The sequence below is a fragment of the Odontesthes bonariensis genome, chromosome 13 (genome assembly GCF_027942865.1).
Source record: "Odontesthes bonariensis isolate fOdoBon6 chromosome 13, fOdoBon6.hap1, whole genome shotgun sequence".
NCBI classification, from domain to species: Eukaryota; Metazoa; Chordata; class Actinopteri; order Atheriniformes; family Atherinopsidae; genus Odontesthes; species Odontesthes bonariensis.
Window position 1 is genome coordinate 30657528 of NC_134518.1, and position 21188 is coordinate 30678715.

A 21188-nucleotide genomic window follows, 5' to 3' on the forward strand; every position below is an offset into this window, starting at 1 on the left:
CTGCAATCAACCAGACGACGCAGGACCATACAAGCAAGAACAAACAGTTTCCCCTCAGTTAGTATACCGAATGCCACAAGGACAGACTTTTACGTAAGCATTACACTGTGAGACATTTCTATAGGGGATGTGAGCAATATTGTTAGATGCAAAGGTCTGTGTGGGTTTGTTTGGCTTTTTATTCACTTTATCTTTGCCTTTTATTCTTTGGTTGTTTATTAATTTAATTGTTTACTATGCATTGTCTCTCTGCACTAGAATAAGACTTTTTTTTGTCCTTGTACATGTTACAATGACAATAAAGATATTCTATTCTGTTTTGATGTACTGTACTTTACTGAAGTACATAACAAGTATTCTATCATTGTGGTAATCCAACTTTTACTTAAGTAAAAATAAACTTCGGCAGATGTCTACATTCTCAGCCACATGATATTGAGTTTCCACCCACTGCAATAGATTTTTAACCTCCATGACCGAGCGCTTCATTCCTGAAAAGCATCATGGGAGTTTCAGCTATCTTCTGCTCCATATTCGATTTAATCTTAACTTTAAATCATAAAACTACCTATTTTCAATGCCGTTGTTCAGGGATATTCATGTTATAATGTATGCAACATGTTTAGATCATGATGTGGTTGCGCTGTGTGAATTTGGTTAGTGTCTTTCCTTCCAACTCAAAGCTGAATGAGTTACAGAAATCTGCTCACCTGTTTTCGTTGGTCCAGGATGCTGAGGATGCTCAGGCATGTGCACAAGCCCGTTGGCCTCCCTGAATAGCCATCCATCCATCCAGCGAGCTCTCCTGAGTCACTTTTCATAATTATTGAATTACATTCCTGGCAACCCATTAAGCAGGACATTCTCTTCTTAACCACCTGCTCTTCCCCCCTCCTCCACCCCGTTTTACGCCATCAATCTTTCAGCGTTACCGGAGCCCCTAAAAGCTTTCTGACTGCTCTATAATGGGGACAGCGCGGGGTCAGGGGGTGCTGCAGGACTTTGTGCTCAGGAGCAGTGATGCCTCAGCATTCTGGAGGGGAGTTAGGCAAAGGAACGGGTCAAGGCGGTGGTGTGAGGGGGCAGCAGGGGTCAGTCTGTCCTGCCTGGCTGTAATAGGTCATTGACTGGACCTTTGGCCGGGAACAGCAGGCCATAACAGATTTCTTTATTTATGATTATGTGACTTTGTGTGCATGTAACCTGTTCAGGTGCCTTATAAATAAAACTGAGCTGAGGAAAAAAATCTGTTATGAGACTTGCTACATGATAACGCTGTTATGTGCAGAACTTTTTCACTTTTTGTGATGAAATGCTATGATTTACTCTTGTGGTGAGACCACTTATCCTCTACCTACTTTGTCAAATTCCACTTCAGATGGTGATTTACTACATTTCCCAGAATGCTTTTAGTGTTCCTGTAAATAGAGATGAAAACTGAACCTGATGCATTTAGTGGTGGATTCAGCTCTGTACCACATTCCCCCTTTAAGGCTTGACATAAAGCTGTGAAACGGTAAATGCTCATAATGTGATAATCATAGTCAGAATTTCTTTGTTTCAGCTTTTTTTTTGGTCAGAGTTCTCATGCCTGTGACTGAATCACAGCCGTGATGATATTCACCACATTTCAAGACCATTTATGAACAGCTTCAGTTACTAGTTCTATAGGTATCCGGGTATTATATCGGGGGTAACCATAGCAACAGGGTGCACTTCTGCTTCAGGCTACTGCTGTTGTGTTGCCTCTCTCTCTCATTCAGTCGTTCACTTCTTCAAACATAATAAGCAGCGATTATATAGTCTGTATAGGGACGAAAAAGTGGGATTTCAATTGATCACTGAGGCGTTGTCACTTTAATCTGTATCACCATTTTTATACACAGTGAAGGATTGACAGGCTGTACATTTATTACAAGTTAATGCACCATTTAAGAAATGATAAAAATATCAAAATAAAGTTTGGTTTGCCAAATTGTGTAAAATCCTCCACTACCACCACACTTTTCTTGCCTTTTTAGCCAACTCTTTTTAGCCAACTCATTGTTTCTTTGTATGACCTCATGCCCTCTGGAACCGGGCGGCTGGACATTTGGCCCAAAATCCATTTATTATCCTTTAATTAACATGTTCAACTAAGGACTTGATGAATTATGCCTATGATTGATTAACATTTATATCATCAAATGACTGAGTAACTTTTGCCAAAGGATCATTAGGAATCAACCCAGTTTGTCAGTTCTGTGCTAAAATACCCATGTGGCAATTTGATAAGTTAGAAGTTACTGCAGCTCTATTCTAGAAAATGTGTTCAACAGTGTACAGAGACAAAAGTGGATCGCTATAAATAATTCACCTTTATTTCATTTTAAAGTCAACTTAGAACAAGAAATACCTATTTTACAAGAAAGACTTGGCAACTTTAACATCCATACAAACTGATGGCATATTAGAGTGCAGCACATATAACCTGATTTACAATAACATCAAACAGCTGATAAAAACACAATGAAAGGAGAAAAAACACACATTACTATTTCATCACATTTTGTAGTTTCCCTCAATTCAGCAATTTATATAAATATGTCTCATTTTAGACACTTGTTCAAATGATACCAACTTCAGTTCTTTCAAACCCTGAGTTACATCAACCTTTTCCACTCCAGATCCCCATCCGGCTGTATATGTTCTGAAAACACAGCCAACACTGTTTTACTAAGCTTTCCAAGCATGACACATTTATCAAGAGACTGCTTGTACTATTATGACTAAAATACATTGTTGTGCTTCCCTTCTCCTTCAAAACAAATTTGGTAGCTCAGCTATAGCTGAGAGTTCTTTAGTTTTGGCTTCTATTTACTCTAGTTTACAGTTTTAGCGTAGCTAAAGAAAACAAATGTTACATTTTTGCGAGAGTTTTTCAAATCTCACTTTGGCCTGGTGAAAAGGTTAAAGAGACGAAGGCTGAATTCACACAGATGCGATGCTTTAACATTGAACATGGCTGGGCCTGAAATTTGGAATCGTAGCATTGATCAGTCACAAAAGCAGCCACACTAATAGTGTGCGATTTGATTGGGTGGTAACTCTGCTGCTACTTGAATAGGTTTAACTATTCTCAACTCTGCAAACTATGCCAGCAAATGTGGCCCAATTTTTTATTATATTCAGCTGCTACTGACTGATTTTTGGGATGTTTTTCAAGTAAAAATTACAAAACATATCCTGGGGTTAAAGGAGTTAAAAAGAAAAGACTTCGAGGAAAGAAAGAGTAAAAACCAGAGCTCCAACAGAGGTGAGATGGAAGTTTATTCAGTATCATATTGTGCATAATGAATACCAGTAGTGTTGTCTGCAAGTGGTCAGTGATGTTCAGCACAGCAACCAAATCATAAAGAATTCAAAGCTGAGTCAGGGACTTTGTATTTGAAATGCAGAGATAAACGCTACATTGATCCAGTGGTTTGTAAAAAGGTTGGGGAGGGGGGGGGGTAAAAGTATATACGTGAGCTTCAACAAGTACAAATTGTAAAGGAAAACCTGCTCTTAAAAAACCCTTGGTGCAGCATAAAGTATGGTCAGGTTTACATGTTAGACAGGTTAGACGATTTAGAGCCTTGGATTGTAAAACTGCTGTTTTGGAAAAGTAGATAAATATATTTATCATTACATTTTCAGAGCTGAGTGTGAATAAGTTGTTCTGCAGTAAACAAATACCACTTATAGGCCCAGCAGCTTCAATTTTAGCTCCTGAAAAAAAAATCCTAAGCAAATCATCTGTTGCTTGTTGACACAGGTTTCAATGAAAATAGTGAAGCTGAGGTGAAGAGTAAATATGTAATAATGCCAAAACAACAGTCTACAATATAACACTATATATATATATTAATATATATAAACATAATGATTACCGAGCGCTACCAGAACAGGGGCGTCCCCGTCTATCTTCAAGAAACTCTTGAAGACCCAGCTCTTCTAGCACTTACCCTGTACTTCCTTATTCCCTCTACTGCACTTTATCTTTCTGTACTTCCCTCTATGCCTGCACTCCATCTCTACACCGTCACCCCTGTCACCTCTGACAGAGTTTGACTCGTGGTTTCCTTCTATGTAGCTTATTGTTAGCTTTGATGTTAGCTGTAATGTTATATCCTCATTTGTAAGTCAATTTGGATAAAAGCGTCTGCCAAATGCATAAACATAAACATAAACATAAACATACAAAATGACCAAAAACTCAGGAGACCCACAAAGTTGGTGAGATCATTTGTGTGATCATCACTGTAAGGGACAACTTTCGCATTCATAAAAGTGCCAATTCTACTCAGGATTTCAGTTGTGCTGAGGATAGATGGTTCGTGTGTGAATACAGGTTCTCACAAGGAAAGTAGAACAAATATAAATGTTTGTGTTTACAAGTAAACAGTATGTGTGCAGATGGAGGGCTTCCGCCTCACCTCACAGCATGCTGCTCATTACCTAATGCTCAGATCCCAACACATATTATTCATCTCTGACAGCTTGTGCACTTTGCATAAATGGCACGCACAAACTCATAAACACACAGCACCTCACATGTTTAAACCTCTACCTCGAGTAGTCTCGCTGACGCAATGCTTTTCCTGACCACAAAACCCAAACATAAACCTGATCCTGAACCCTAATGTCTTCACGTTAAAAGTGTAGACCGGCACAGAAAAACCAGTCTGAACCCACATACTGTAAAGCTGCTCAAATCCACATTTGCTGCATAGAGATGTGACCTTGCAGAGCATACTATAACATGCTGCACGCACACAGAAACACACAAAGCTTATGAGTAATGAACAACCTTAATAACACCTCCAACTTTTCCTCTTCTTCTCTCTGCTGGCTGTTTAAATTCACATCCCCCTTTAACGTCGCTCTAATCTGATTACTGCTGGGCTAATGGCTCTCCTTCTGCTCCTCCCAGACGCTCTGCCCAGACCTTGCAAAACACACACAAACACACACACTCGCACACACTCACAGTTTTCAGAGTGTGTGTTGCTGCAGAGGAGCTGCATCTGCAGAGTATGGCTGAGGGAATAGAGCTGAGAGACAGAGAAAGAAGAAGTTGGTGTTTATATGCATATGGGTGAGTGTTTCTGGGGGTGAGGAGGAAAGGGGGGAGGGGAGTGGATCAGAAGCCAACTCACTCCAAAAGCCCTCCCCTCACTCTTCCTTTCTCTTCCTTTCAGTACCACCTCCTCCTCCCCCCTCCCCTTGAGTAAATCTATTGGGAGGGAAGGCAGAGACAGGTGCATTTCTCCACAAATTGAGTTAGCCAAGACATGCCACATCCAATTGGACTAAATTGATGTGAGAGTTTGTGATGTCTGCCATGGGTATTACAGCAAAGGTCAGTGTGCCGAGACAATGACATCAATCTGGTCCACGTGGCCGAGCGCTCGGCCCACACCAGCCTCCTGATTCAGATGCAAACCTGCAAACACAGGCAGGGGAAGGAGAGGGCGGACAAACGCTGGTTGAACACTGGTGGGCATTTTGTGATTGCTTTTGAACAGATGATGAATAAGATCTCGACACAGAGTGGCTGACGGGACAGATAGACAATAGACGGAAAGTGATGCACAAAGTGATGATTACTGTTACTTTATCAGTTGTTATTTACTGTAAAGCATAAAAAAAAAAAAGCAATCACGATGTGGAACAGAGTGTCAGAGACGTGAAGAATAATTCAGTAATATGCAGGTTTGGTTGTTTATGTGACTCAAAAATCTCTCCACATTTCATAAACACAACAGTTTTTGGAAAATAAAGCTGCATTACATAAAAGACCATTAAAAACAAACATGTATTTATCAATGACATGAAAAAAATATGTAGCTCTTGCCTTATAATAAACTCAACCAGCAGTGTTTCCCCCTTTGTCACCATAATAAACCATCTATCTCAACTGGATTTGTCATAACTAGAATATGAGATTAGCAGAATCATTCTAACTAAATCACAACAGGCGCCAACCTGGTTTCCTGAATTAATTCTCATCATATTTTACATTAATGTAAACCAGCAATGAAACGTTCGTCATGCTGGAAAACAGCTGTAGTGATGACACAGTTGGTTTACAGACTGGCATCAAATCAGACAAACATTTAAGGTCATGACCTTAGGCAATTTCAACAGATAGAGGTTTGCACCTGTGCGACATTAAGCAACACATCTAAGAGGACATGTTTCAGGAAATGCACTCTTGAGGAGAGATACGCAGTTAAAACTCTCCTACCAGTCTCCTACCGATCACTTATAGAACCATTAAAGCACATATTAAAGTTCATATAGCTCTTCTATAACCTGAACGTTTCTCAAGAAACCATCGCTATGTCACATTGTGGCGGAGACACTGGGTTTCTATGGCTGAAGAGTGCAAATATATGTAATTGAAACATCTAATTTATTAGCTATGTAACCAAATTCAATGAAAATAGGTTCAGAATTCAACGAGCTGCAGCCAGCTTTGTACACGTAGCAGAAAATGATGAAACAGGGACGTTTGCCCACATGCCAATACGTAGTAAAATTAAGAGACGATAACGTTTTTGTAGGTTGTTTTGTGTTAGTTAGTGTCAGGTTATGTGATAGGATCTCTGACAATGAATCTTAAACTCTGCAGCCTGTGGCAATGTACAGTTTTTTAACCACCACCAAGTATTGTTGAACATCAACATATAATCTAACCGTACCATGCACTTATCTCCTAAATCCTAATCTTAACCATTAACATATGGGAGCAAAGTATCTTCGCTCATAACTCCTCAGTTCTCATTTCCAGGTGCATCTTAGGAAATTACAGATATGTTGTTTTGTAGGGCTGAGACTAATTTCTGGGCAAAAGGAAAGAGGATGGAGAGGTACAAATTAGAGCAATGATGAGAAGCTTAGCGCTGGATAGTGACAAAGCAAAATTTTTGCACTTGTTGCCTTAATTTAAAAGTCCAGTGACAGGAAAGTGAATGAAGAGAGGATGATGATAGGCTGCAAAAGACCAGAGGCCGTGAAGATGGGACACTTATGACGAGGACTTTCAGCCTGTGTATATAGAGGGGGTCCGCTTTACCAGTTCAGCTTTCCAGCGCCCCTGCTCATACGTGCTCCTCAGGAACCTGTGGGTGGTGCTTACGCCTGTATTGCATCACAAGATGGTGCAAATCTGAATGGCTTGTTAAGAGGCACTCTCTCTGACCCTGAGTGAAAAGAAAGAAACAAAGTGACATGATCATGTGCTCTGAGACACTCGATACACTGGGAACATGTAACAATGTTAAAAAGCAATGGGAATGTTGTTTTTCTGTAATATCCCCTTTAACTCAGAGACTGAAGGCTTTTACCAAAAGCTAAATACTTGTCATGAATGGATATAAAATCTTGTTTTTACCTTTTTTCCTGTAATACACACTTTTGGATACTGAATCACAGTACATGTCATATGCTACACATGAACATCGTCTGTCTTAACAACCGAAACCACAATCGCAACCAACCATTAGATGCAGGTAAATCTATAAGCACATGTTTTTCTAAAGTCTGAAATGGTATTCATACACAGTCCAACAATTGACCTCATGAACACATATTGCCTATCAATTTCATATCCAACACGTGAGTAGTAGTGGTTTAAGGTTACTTTGCTTCCACTCTCAGGAAATCCAATAGAAACTTCATCACGCTGTCACCTCTGCAAGGGCCTGAAAACCCTTATTTCAGTGGTATGACTTTCATCCCACCTCTATTCAGAGAGCCATTTTCTTTGATCACATTAGCTTTATTGCTCCTCTTATGGTTCCCTCTTTCTTTTCACTGCTGCTCCATATGAGCCCAGGGCTATTGGTTTTCATTCAGTGGTTTGAATCTGAACCTGGACCAGGCTGAGCCAGGCCAGCTTACACTGACGTTAATTCATATAAAAGCTATATGAACAGCTGACTTCAGCGTCTGACTTCTTAAGCTCACTCCATCAGCGTGACATTACATCTGAAACAGTGCATTAACAGGTAAAAAAAACAAAACAGTATTTATGATTTGTTGATGAATGCAGCTTTTTCCAAATATTTCAAACCAATGAGGACAATTTGATGTTGTGTTTCTTTCGGTCACAGGTTGGCTTGATGTCATGTTTTCTCAAATAACAAAACACAATATGCTGTAGGTAAAAGGAAGTTGATTTCTCCAACTTTTTGTGAGGCAGAGCTGCAATGCACTTTGGTTTTGCCAAGTTTCACCTCTCTTCTCAGAAAAGGCACTGAAATCCACTTATTTTACACTAAACTATACTCAAATCCAAACCAATTAAGAACATCATCTGCTCTCTTTGACAAGGTTTCCTGGAACACATGGGATCCAGGAAGATGGTTCAATTCATCGCCAGTCAGTGGAATCCCAGACCAGAGATTTGTCTGAGAAGCAATTTACTGTCATTTTCCGGGGAGCGCTGGCCTGATGCATAAACATCGTTCCTAATATGCCAATTCATCATCAGGAAGCCGAGGGACTCTGGGTGTGTTCTGATCAAATTTGCACCCGGCGATGATGAGGGGCATGTTGGTTTTGCTGCAGAAAAGTGCAGATCCAGCTATTTGTCACGTCAAGCTTCCACATGGGAGGCAGAGGAGGGATGATGCATGGCATAGAAATGATATAGATAGAAAAGAAGCACATCTGCACCATCTGTTTCCACACAGCTGAGATGGGCGGCATGGGTTACTTGGCTCTGCTTTGGTCAAGAGGCAAAGATCTAAACTATCATACACACACAGTATACAGTAGCACACAGACATTGTGAAGCTGATAACTGTGGTTTTGATGAATATTTCTTGACAATTATAGGATGGTTTGCCACAGTGTGGGAACTCAGAGCATCTTCTGCTGTAACAGCAAGTGTTGTTTGAATGCAGAAGGTTTTTAGCTACTCATCATACCAGGACAACCAAGGTTGTCGTCAGTCAGTATGTTTACAATCAGCCCATTCTCAGAAGATAAAGCATCAGATAAGTTTGTCCCTATATGTCCAAGCATAGTAGCATCACAACAAAGACACAGAAGTCGAAAGATGGTAACATTTTTTACAACCTGTTATTTTGTATTGGGAAGCGTTCAGGCAATGTGATACAAACCTTGTAGGTTTATGTATTGATATTTAAGCTTAACCATTTGTTTTGTATCCCTAAATCTAAACGTATATCATTAATATCTAAACCTAAAGGCAAATTTCTCAAATGTAGGATCAACAGTGTCTATTTTATGTAATCTTAAACCCAACCTTATAATTTTCACATTTCACCCAAAGCAAAAACGATTGACAGCAAAGTCTAAAGTGAAAAGTTTCCTGACAGCATGGAGTCAGACAGACCAGAACTTGCTCGTCTTGCATGACACTCTGTGGTGCGACTCCTGCACAAGACTGTCCTCCCCAAAATGTGCCCATGAAGTGTTTGTTTAAGCAGGCACAAGTTACCAACAACTACGCTAAAACGATCTCTAGTGGTACTGAGAGCAACTGTACATGAAGGGTAAAAGCTGAGGGTGACAGTTTTATTGTAAAATAAATAATGTATTTTTACTCTTAACCATGATCATTTTCTAACCCTGGACGAGTTATGATATTGACTAAACTCACAAAAGTCCATGGTTAAATGCACAGCATTTAACCGCTTCCTCCATCCTATCTCCTTCCTTCTAATGAGGACTTTGTGGCTTCTTAAACAAGAGACTTGACAAAGACATCTGCTCTGATATGGAAATGCCTATACGAGTTGTATTGCCTCCCTGCTGCTTGTAGAGGCACCACTTCACTGCACGCTGTTATGAGCTCCATAGAGGGGTATGAACAAATGACCCATATGACCTATATGACCGTTTCAGTTGGAGAGCTTGTTGATCTAGAAGTAACAGAAGAATAACTATAAGGAATAGAGTGCATCTCATTTGTATAAAACAATCAGTTGTACAGCATGTGCATAATGTATGAAGATGTAAAGCTTTCTGATTCTTGTATACTAGAATAATGAAAGTAGTCCAACAAAATGGCCTAGTCGAGCTATAACTGTAGCTCCACTTAACTGTGCATGCATACTGAATGTGTTCCTTCTCTTTTTCTCTCTACATGGACTCCGCCTTGCAACCAAGGGACAGTCAAATAGCACTGGGCAACACCCCTCGGACTAAAAAAGCCAGAAAGCTAAAAGCTACTGGTACCAAAATCTTATCCAATTAAGATTTGGCATATTCAAAAGAAAGTACTTGTTTAGGATTGTCATGATAGTTTGGAGCACATTACTTGGACATGTATCTGTATATGTATACCCAAACACTGACAAACGTAAATGAGCAAATAAGCAAACTATTATGAGTTTCAATAACGTAATAAGAACATAACGAAATATGATGATGTTAATATTTGTCTTCTTACAAAGCTGGTGGCTTAACTGAGGACTTCTAAAGCATCTTTTGGGTCCATGAATACATTTAGATTAAAAAGATCTGCATGTGTTCTCTACCAGAATTATAGGCCAGATTATGTTCGTTTTAGCACTTTTATGAATAAGGAAATGCTTTCCCCATATTAATTTCATTTTAATTATTTCTTTCAATGACAAAATCCCACAAAAAGTCCAAAAGCAACCAGTCCTTGTGTGGGGGTCGTACCCAAAGATAGCAGGAGCCCAGTGATGTAAATCTTGAAATTAAAAGATCAACAAATAGATTTGTAAATAGGTCAAGCAAACGGGACATCGAAATTAAATAAAGACGACTAAGTAATGTGTCTTTGGCAACACAGAAAATACTTAAAATAAAATACTTAAGATAAAATGATTTTCTTGCTCTCCTGATTTGCTGACAATATGAGAAGTCGAAATAAATATCCAGATTCTCTTAGACTTAAAATGTGCTCTGTCACTGCAGCCTTTTAACATCTCTAAAACATTATAAAAAAAATAAAAATCTGACCACCGCTCTTGTTTACCATCCACGTGTATTGATTTTAGCCAGAACACCAAATCGTTCTCTTCCAGCTCTGTGGTGCAGCTTCATCCTTCAGAGTCCAGACAGCGGCCTTCTGGGAACAGGAAGTGAATCAAAGTCTGCAGTGGACAGAGCGACCCTGATGGCTCCCATCTGGCTGTTCTTTAAAGGATTCCATCCAATCAAATTAGCTTTGATTGATCAACAAGCTCTGCCATTGGATGGTAGTCATGGCGATATAAATCACCCTCTGCCGTCAATACGGATGGCTTCTCTGAGGAAGAGCAATGGTGACAGTGTGCATGTAATTTAAGAGAGTTGACTTCCTCTTGTCTAATATACAGTTTGGTAATCTGAGGTTTGAGTTCATGCGAAGAGAGATGATGACTTCAGGATCCTCCTGGTTAAAGACAAACGCAATCCTACTATGAATACATACATAAAACTTCTGCTGCCTGCTATCATAAGGAGACTCACATGTCTGGAGTTGGTTAAAGCACAAAAAAGGATAAAAAAGACAAAGAAAAATCAAATAATTGAAAGAAAATTAGGTACATGGTTCTAAATTCAAGATAATAGTTTGAGTCAGAAAATTATGAGAAATATTGGAATATTCTTCATAATCTGTCAAATCTGGAATTAAATTATCACTACAAAGTGTACATTTATATGTGTTTAACTTAAAGTCTATTCAATACAGGTCTGCTTCTAAGTTTTGACTAAAATATCAACAAGTAAACAAAAACTAGATCGTAATGTATCTGTTAAACAACCCAAGAAGTTGGGTCACTGTATGAAATACTACAGAAACCAATTATGATCATTTATATGATTTACATTGCTTATATTTGAAAACAGAACAACATGAAATGTTAGCAATCAGTTGTAAAGTTGTTCTCATTTGTAAAATATGCTACTTTTCAATAAAGTTAAGACAGGGTAACAAAAGATTAGTATAGTTGTATAAGTCTAAATGAGCTACCAGGTTGAAATTTTACCTTCAGGTAAACCTGTTACTGAGGCTGGTAAAATGATTAAGTATGAAAAGTCTCTGGAAGTAAAGATTGAGGAATTCACCGCTATGAAAGACTGTGCAGAGTAGGCAACATTTTTCATGATAAAGTGAAGACAGTTTTGGTATTTTATCATATGTGGTGTGTAATATGATTAGATGATGAAAAAGACATCCCTAATTTGAAGAAGCAGGGCTGATTAGCTGTGATATTTGGCCCTCAGCTCACCTCTTCACTTCCACCGAATTAAAAACAGGCACGATTCTGCTGTATTAATTCCTGGTTGGTTTCAGGAACTCTTCTAAAAACAATCATCGTTGCAGTTCATCACTGCATCCACATATGCTCGTTAACAATGCAAAGAAAGAAAAAAATCCAGTTATGCATCCAGCAACTTTGGATCTGAGCTCACGTAAGATGGACTGTGGCGAAGTAAAAAACTGTACTGTCATCAGAAAAATCAAATAATCAATCTGGAGATAACGTGTGTTCTTAGGCTCAAGAGAAGTGGAACAAACAATATTACAGTACGATGCAAGACTTCTTATATTTGTTCATTGTTGTCACCACTGAAAGTTATCAGTTATAGCAGTGTTTCCCAGTATTGGTCACCTCCTGCTTACAGTAGCCTCAACCTCTTCATAATGTTCTTCTTATAATTATGTTATTCATTCAGCAACAATTAAAGGTCCTAATGGGGGTAAATAAATTATTAGCTTAATTGTAGAGAACTGTAATAGAAGAGTCTGAGTGTCAGTGTGTCTGTCCAACTGCATGTGGAGCATTATGATACAAAAAAAAAGATAAAGCATGCCCCACATTATTGAGCAGCAACCGTCCTCTATCAAGCAAGAAAACTATAAAACTTCAGCAAAGTGGTGTTGTTAAACTTTTTACAAAATAACAAAACCTGTTTGCAAACAGGGAACCATAAAGTAGCATAAAAATGTAGGTTTTCTGCCACACAGCTAACAGGTGAGCTGAGGTAAAATCAGCTCACCTCTTCACTTCCACCTCAACCCGAGGAGAGAACTACAAATAACCACAGGTGAATGGAGGTGGTGTGGATTCTTCAGGAAATGAATGTCAGATCTGTTTTCTGGGATGTTTTTCCTCGATTTAGTCATATTCTTAAACTATAGCATCCCAATCACTCAAACAACCGTGTGTGTCACTGATGAGTTCATTAACGGCTCTGACATCTCATTTGTATAGGAAACAATATATTTGGGAAGCCCTGTTGTGCATGTTTGGATTATTGGGGGGCCTTGTTCAGCCTCTTTTGACTATATGGAAATCATAATTCATATGAACTGCCTGGTGTTTTATGCAGATGGAGGCTTCAGGCAAAATAGACAAATGCGAGGCCACGTGTTTAGTCATAACACATCAAAGGAATATGAAATTGAGAAAGAGGGAGGGAGGCGAAACAAATTAGCAGCTTTAGAAATTGATAGCAGGTGTTTACACGTGGTATTTTTTGTATATGATAATGTAGAAGCAGGGGGGGTGTAATAAACATCACAAAGCGCTGTATCATAATCAGCATAATACACAATGACCTTGACGTTTTATGATGGATTGGAAGAAACGAACTACTGTAATTGCTGCCCGGTCCTCCCTCCCTCCCTCCCTCCCTCCCTTCTTGCTTCCTTCCTTTCACCCCACCGCCTCCGCTTCAACTCTCTCTTCCCTGTTTCTGACATTAAAAACCGCTCCATCATTCTCGATGCGCCGTCTTGTCGCCTGCCGCTCAGATGACCATTAATCGCTTAATTCCAGTAAACCTACGTGAGCACAAAAGGCCGCTGTCTGCCGCTTAATGCATGTGTGATTAAGCTTTTAGGACGACCACACGGCATTATTAGCCAGCAGGTCCTTGTATAGAGGGCCAAATGCCTTCAGGGGGCCCGAGGGTGGTGTGGGGTTGAGGAGGGGTGGCTGTGGAGGCAAGTTAATGACACTGACCCTCACTTCCCCAACAGCTATTCAATTCAACAATAATAACGGGTCACGCAGCTGATTTATGAGGCCGAGGCTAATAATTGTCATTTGCTAATGCCGGGATGGGGAGGGAGGGGGACCAGTGGACTGTGCTAAATAAAATATGCCTTGACCCCTGTGGGGTGAAATGCAGGAGGCCAAAAAAGGAAAAAAAGAAAAAAATTGACAGATGATTTTTCAGACACCTACCGTCTCAAAGCTTGTTGCAGCTTCAATAAGAGTCTAAAACACAACGCTGGTTTAGTGTCTGTCTTCTAAAACATTCGGAGAAAAAAGCCTGCAACATCTCGGATATGCAGGCTAAGGCCTGCTGGCCCCATCCGTCCGCCTGCATGACTGCAATAAATTAATAACAGCCAAACAATGTGTCGCGGAGAGGCGGATTCAATTACAAAGTTTATTTACAGGGAAAATCTCATGAAGGCCATTGACCACCGTTAAACAGCGCGGGATGAAACGATGACAAGAGCCCCGATAAGAATTTAATTCCATCTCATTTCAGACGATTTTATGAATCAAATTCTTGAACACTGGCAAGAGATTTAATGATCGCATCTTAGCGAAATCTTATTTCAGAACCGGTCGATGGCATTTCTCTGCGTTAATGTCGACTTAGAGGTTGGAGTAATTTAGTAATTGATTCCTTGCCTGGCTCTCGCTCGTGCCAAGGCCGCGTTTGAGGGTAATATGTTTCCTAATCTTATCCCCCGGAATAAGATTTTTATGTTAATCCTCTGGCTGGTCGCTTGGTCACTTGGGAAACCCAGATAAATGCTCAGAGGGGCCGCAGAGGCCATGGAGAGAAGAACTGTGCTCTGCTGAAGCTGCTGCGGCATCTGAAAGACAACGGCACGAGTTAATGCAAGATAACAGGGAAATATTACACACAGTGAAGTCTGTAGTCTTTGATATCAAAATAGTTAGCCAAAGAATCTGTTATAATGAAATTTCATTCTCATTTGGGTTAAATAAAAAAAACTTTTTGATAATTGTAAATCTATCTTTCTCCCCACTGGTAATTTATTCAGGACACATACTCTGTTTTCTGCCAATTCTGGATGAAGGATGGCAGTTTGTTTGCCTTCCTCAACACCTGAACCTAACACAATCATCAAAGCACACAGCGGCAGAATAGAGACGTAACAGATAGGAAAACGTTAAAAACAGCAACACGACTGCGCCCGATGCACGCAGCAGGCTGAATCCTCACATCCTTTGTGCTGCACATAGTTCTTCCCTCTGCAGACACCGACAGAAGACACCAGCTTCTAATTCAATTTTGCCTCTTCTCCAGATGTCACTTTCCATCTGTGCGCTTGGAAAAGCGATGCGCTTTTTACGCATCAGCCTTGAACACCTTAAAGTCTGACCCCACCGCTTCACTTAACACATTTAGCAGATTTAGGCTTTTAAAGAAAAGAAAAGACAAAAACGGATCATGCACATGTGATCGGTTGCATAACATCTGAACTGTTGTACATCAGTAATGTCCAACTTAATTATTTACAGGGAGAAAAAGCCTATTTTTTTTCTTCCAACAGTTTTATCTTGGAGTTTCTTTTTATTTTAAGCGCGACTCCTGTCTTTATCAATCCCGTCAAATTGAGACATCAGACTAAATCGTCATGAGAGCATCCCCAAAATGAATTTTCTATCTGCTTCAGAGCCCCTCCCCTGCAACACACGACCTTATTAATAACCGTTTTGATAAGCGTAGAATTTCCTCGGGCGAAGGAGTGAGACGTTGTAGGTGAAATGTGACAGCGGGACCCTCCCATCTCTCTCCCTCTCTTTATCCTCCTCTGTTTCTTTGCCTTTTCGGGGGAGTGGACCCATCTAATCCATCCAGAGACAATGGCATTTTGTTCCTCGTTTTGTCCCTCCTGTCGACCCGCATTCCTATATTGCTGAGCAACGATAGAGCGCACTAAATGGAGAGGAGTTTCTCCCATATCCCGGCTATTGTTTGGCACTTGCCAGGGGAACTTAGGGTCTTGCACACATCGTATTTTCTTGATTTATTTAAGTGAAGGTATATAGTTGAAGCCTTTTATTTTCCACATAATGACGAATTAACTACCGCTTTATTGAAAAGTAAAGGACCATTATGTTACTGTAAATTATCACAGGTGCTTCAACAGCAGTGCTCTAAACAGCACCCTCCAAACATCTGGATAAAATATAACTGCACATTTTGCATCTTTCATCCCATCTAAACCAGCTCAGACTGCAGACCCCCGTCTTTGGGATTTAATATTCTCACATCAAAAAACGAAACAGTGGCTTCTCGTCTCACCCGAACCAGCTGAAAGAATTAAAAGATGTTGAAACTATAAAAGAGGGGGCGTTTCAATAGCTGGTGGACTATGGCAGAGGGACTATAGAGCACAAGAATAAAGAGCGGCTTCAGTGAAAGAAACCGATGGCTAAAAGCTATAATTGTATTTGCCTCGGCGAAATATCAGAAAAGACTTCTCGTTTCTTTGAGCGTTATTAGATTAATTCCCAAAGATGGTTTCTTTTCTCGCTGCCAGACGCGTGGAGGGAGGACGGTGAACCATTTGGCTCTTTGGTTTCAATAATCAAATTAACCATTTGGTACAACTTTCGGGTCTCAGCTCGTGTGTAGAAAGAGAAAATAAAAAAAGAAAACATTTACATAATGGGGACCGGGTTGTGTCAGGAGAGAATTAACGTTTTCTGCTCTCATTGATCTCTAAAAAGACAATGTACACACGAAAGAAAAGGGAGAAACACACTGAAACACGTCAGCAATTGTGGAGTTAAAATAATTGATGGCAAGTCCAAGCGCATCCTCTATTTTTTAACATTTATGGAAGCTGCTCAGCTTGCAGCCTGCAGCGACAAAAACTGGCTTTATATTTTCATGAGTAAAATCTGTTTCTTTTTGTTTAGGATTATCAAAAAGATAATATTTAACACAAAGCAGCTATTTCTGAAGGTATTTATACACATTTGGTGTAGTATGGAGGCACAGTTTGGAGATGCTGACAGTGTTTGAACATGTATATATATTTTTTTCAATTAACACATAATTCACAGATTAGGGAACGATTTGTACATTTTACATCTTTACGAGGGAGCCATATTGACCTGTTTGCACTTTACCAGTAAACCCTTGCTTTTGAATATAAAGAATAATTGCTTCTTTTTATTTTAATGATGTTAAAAAAATAAATTAAAAAAAGATCAATATTGTGACAAAATCAAATAAACGTGAGGCACCCCAGAAGCAAAAGATCTACAAGACTGAAAGGGTTGTGAGACAAAGGTTCATAATATCCAGTGTCCAAACTGATACCAGTCCTGCGCGTTAGATTTGAGAAAATACTGATTAAAACACCCACGTTATTGAGCATCGTATTACCAGTCCCGATAAGATTATTAAAGGGACATTACAGTGATTTTTCAATCACAGAAACACAACCAAATGAACCGACGTCAAGCAATCATCATGCGAAATGCAATTGTTCCTCCGTAATTCCTGTTGCTCCTTTTTGTGCTACCATAATCTGGAGGAAAAACCCGCAGCTCCGACAAAGGACTTGAACTCGGTCTGATGGGGGGAAAAAAGAGGAAGAAACACACCGAGTGTGTAAGCACCATACAAAACGGTTCACCTTATTACACAAACCAAATTAACCACTCAGCCAATATTGGGAGCCTAAGAGGTCCGATGACTGCCGCGCCAGTTCGTTACTTTCATTAGAAAGATGTTATTTGCCAAATAAACGGAATAATGAAAGTAATAAAGACAATTATAAACTCATTTGAATCATAAAAACACACCCGGACGTTTAGCAGAGATGATGCTGCAGCAGTGCGGGGAAAGAACGAAGCCAACTTTGCGCTTATTTGGAAAAAAGAGCGATGGGTTGATAAACTGCTATATGTTGAGCTTTATGGAAAAACACTTTCTGACTTTTATTTACAGCAGTTTAAGCTGCTTTCGAGAAACTAAAACATTTGGCCGTGTGTTATAAGGTAAAAAAAAAATGTTGTCTGAATAAAACCCAAAATGAAATGGAGTTTACGGGGTAGAGCTGCTACTGATGGAAAGGTACACCTGAGGAAGTCATTTATCTGCACCTGCAGTGTTCAAATCATATTTCCAAAGCCAAAAAGGTGAAAAATCAGCCAGCATCTGAATGCAAAAATTGCTTGTTTCGTGTGTTTTGTGCAAGCTGAAACAAATGAGTGAAAAGATTGCATTTATATCAAGTGCACTTGAAACGGATCCGTAATACCTCAACGTATAAATAGGTCGTTTCAGCGGATAAAAATCGACATGTTTTACCGCTTCAGTGCAGCAGATCACAGTCAAAAATGGTGAAGAAAAAATGTGGGAGCAGACAGGCAGAAAGAAGAGGCAGAGGGGGAATACTCTGTGAAATCCTGCCCAAGGTATACGGTCGCTTAAAAGGCTTAAAAGCTTGGAGAAAATTGGATCAGGGAGAATCGTCACCCAACTTTCATTATTTCCAAGTGGTGTGATTGAATTAAAGGGCAAGATGGTGGTTGGAGAGGAGTGGGGTGGATGGGTAGAAGGGTGGGCGGCGGCGGTGGTGGTGGAGGGGTGCGTAATGGCGCGGTATTAAATTCTAATTAGAGATGCAGGGGATCAATGATAGGGAGGTTGGACAGCCCGGGCCCCCAGTGCCAGCCCAATAGACTGATGAGTTATTGTCATGTAAAAAAGCGCTAGCAATAAGACCAAACGCTTTGCTATTGTCCAAGCGGAAAGAGCCAAGTTTATTATGAGGACTATATGCTCTAGAGACCTCGGGCTAGGCGGCTCTTAGGGGGCTTTTCATAAAACAGGGCTAGGTTCCTATAAAGGAGGCCAGTTTTGGAGCAGGCGCTGAGCAGTGAACATCTACCCATCGTCCAGCCTTCTTCCAACCAGTTAAAACCAAACAAGTCATCTTTTCCCCTAAACTCAGACCGCGCGTCCTCCTCATTTTTATTTTTATTATTTTTTTTCTTTCAACCCATTTTTTGGGTGCTTTTGTTTGACTTTTTTTTCCAAGGAAGTGCAGCTTTCAATCTCTACCGAGCCTTCTCAAATGTATAAAATGGAGTATTCTTACCTAAATTCCTCTGCCTACGAGTCATGTATGGCCGGGATGGACACATCGAGCTTGGCATCGGCCTATGCGGACTTCAGCTCGTGCAGTCAAGCCAGTGGTTTTCAGTACAATCCCATCAGGACAACTTTCGGGGCTACCTCCGGCTGTCCGTCGCTCACGCCGGGGTCCTGCAGCCTGGGGACCCTGCGGGACCACCAGAGCAGCCCGTACGCCGCAGGTAAGCAGCAGCTCCGGAGCCTCAACCCGGTGTATTATAGGACGCCTTGATTGCATTTGAAAATGGAAATGTGTTTAGTATTTACCAAACGAAATTTGCTTACACAAATGAAAGAATTTATCACGTTAGAAGCGATTGCAGGCAAGCAGTAATTCGGTTATAGGGTTATACTATCCCAGTCACACCCAAAACCGCCAACAGAATTATCTTTAGCTGCCAAAATGATAGGCATAATTTATTTACTTTGCGATGAGACATAAAGCTTCGAAAATAATTAGATAACCAAAGACTAAAGCTCATTATTGACACCGAATTGGAGTTACAGTAGCAACAAGCAGAGCGGATGGCAACATTATGACAAGTTTTCATCCTTGAGCCTCAATCTGAAGAGCAACAATTAGTTTAACATTACAATTAACCGCTTCACAGGTCAGCAGTGTTATCAGTTCTGATCTAATTCACATGTAATCAAATGCACGATGCAATTGAAAGCTTTAGCACAGCGTCCTTAAACGGATTTTATACAAAATATCCAATTTTAATTTGCTTCAATTTGACAACATCACACTCTCATATCTTCCCATTACTTCAAAGATAAGACTCATCTAACCATGACATTTCATTTGGTTTACAGTTCCGTACAAACTCTTCACGGATCACGGCGGACTGAACGAGAAGAGAAAGCAGAGGCGCATCCGGACCACTTTTACCAGCGCCCAGCTGAAGGAGCTGGAGCGGGTTTTTGCTGAGACTCACTACCCGGACATATACACCAGAGAGGAGCTGGCTCTCAAAATCGATCTGACGGAAGCCAGAGTGCAGGTACACAACCAGCGGCTCTCCAACCGCGGCTCCCGTATACGCACGATTACGCACGAGTGGATTTAGGATAAAAAAAATGGAGTGATTTTGTTTCATAACTGACTTCAATAAATTCTAATAAAGTAAAAGCTTTAATGCTTTTACATAATTTATTCCTAATCACCCACTGTAGTGCTAATAATGCGCAGTTTGAGACACTTTCAGAGATTTAAGCACCATGTCAACACAGAAGCAGGATGACATAACCCAACGTTTTTCTCGTCTTTTAGTTACTGGAACATTAGATATGAATAATGATGCATAATTTGGCTATTTTTGTCACACACATACCTACAATGACCATATAAAGCATAATTTTATACACTTTCTCAACCATTGCAGGTGTGGTTCCAGAACCGGCGCGCCAAATTCCGCAAGCAGGAGCGCGCAGCTGCAGCGGCCGCAGCTGCCGCCAAGTCGAGTTCTGGAAAAAAGCCTGACTCCAGAGACGAAGACAGCAAAGACACCAAAACTACTGATCCGGACAGCACAGGAGGACCGGGACCGAACCCGGTTCCCACCTCCAACTGCGGGGGACCGAGTCCTACCGCAGTCCAAGTCAACACCACCGGGAATGGACAGGTGGACCAGGTGAAGACCTCGGTGTCCACCGGCATGGGGGTGGCAGCACCGAGCCAGGGTTGGGCCACCGCACCTGGGACCATCACCTCTATCCCGGACTCATTGGGCGGGCCCTTCGCCAGCGTACTGTCGTCATTGCAAAGACAGAACGGAGCCAAAGCTACATTAGTAAAGACGAGCATGTTCTAATGAAGCTTCGCAAAGGAGGAAGAAAAACAGAGCAGAGAGAAAGAGATACGTTTCCTCTTTCTCTGGAGACTGAGAAGCAATCTCCCAAGACAGACTTGAGGACATAAGCAGTTAGGGGAAAAAAAAGATGAATGCGGTTATTTCATTTTTACGCCTTGTGCCGTTTCTTGTTGTGACAGTTTTCCACTGAAAATATACATCCGGACA

The 21188-nt window shown here is 40.5% G+C and overlaps 1 protein-coding gene across 1 annotated transcript; it reads left to right on the top strand.

The window, feature by feature from the left end:
- The first annotated feature begins 19108 nt into the window (after positions 1 to 19108).
- Positions 19109 to 20981, top strand: phox2bb (paired like homeobox 2Bb). Its single transcript, XM_075480755.1, has 3 exons — positions 19109 to 19349; positions 19984 to 20171; positions 20553 to 20981. Exons 1-3 carry the CDS (start codon positions 19109 to 19111, stop codon positions 20979 to 20981), a joined length of 858 nt encoding a protein of 285 aa, XP_075336870.1.
- Positions 20982 to 21188: the final 207 nt, after the last annotated feature.

Coding starts and splice junctions, on each gene's coding strand:
- phox2bb (XM_075480755.1), top strand. CDS start 19,109: ATGTATAAAATGGAGTATTCTTACCTAAATTCCTCTGCCTACGAGTCA. Junction 19,350..19,983: donor GAGCAGCCCGTACGCCGCAG/GTAAGCAGCAGC, acceptor TTTGGTTTACAG/TTCCGTACAAACTCTTCACG. Junction 20,172..20,552: donor TGACGGAAGCCAGAGTGCAG/GTACACAACCAG, acceptor CAACCATTGCAG/GTGTGGTTCCAGAACCGGCG.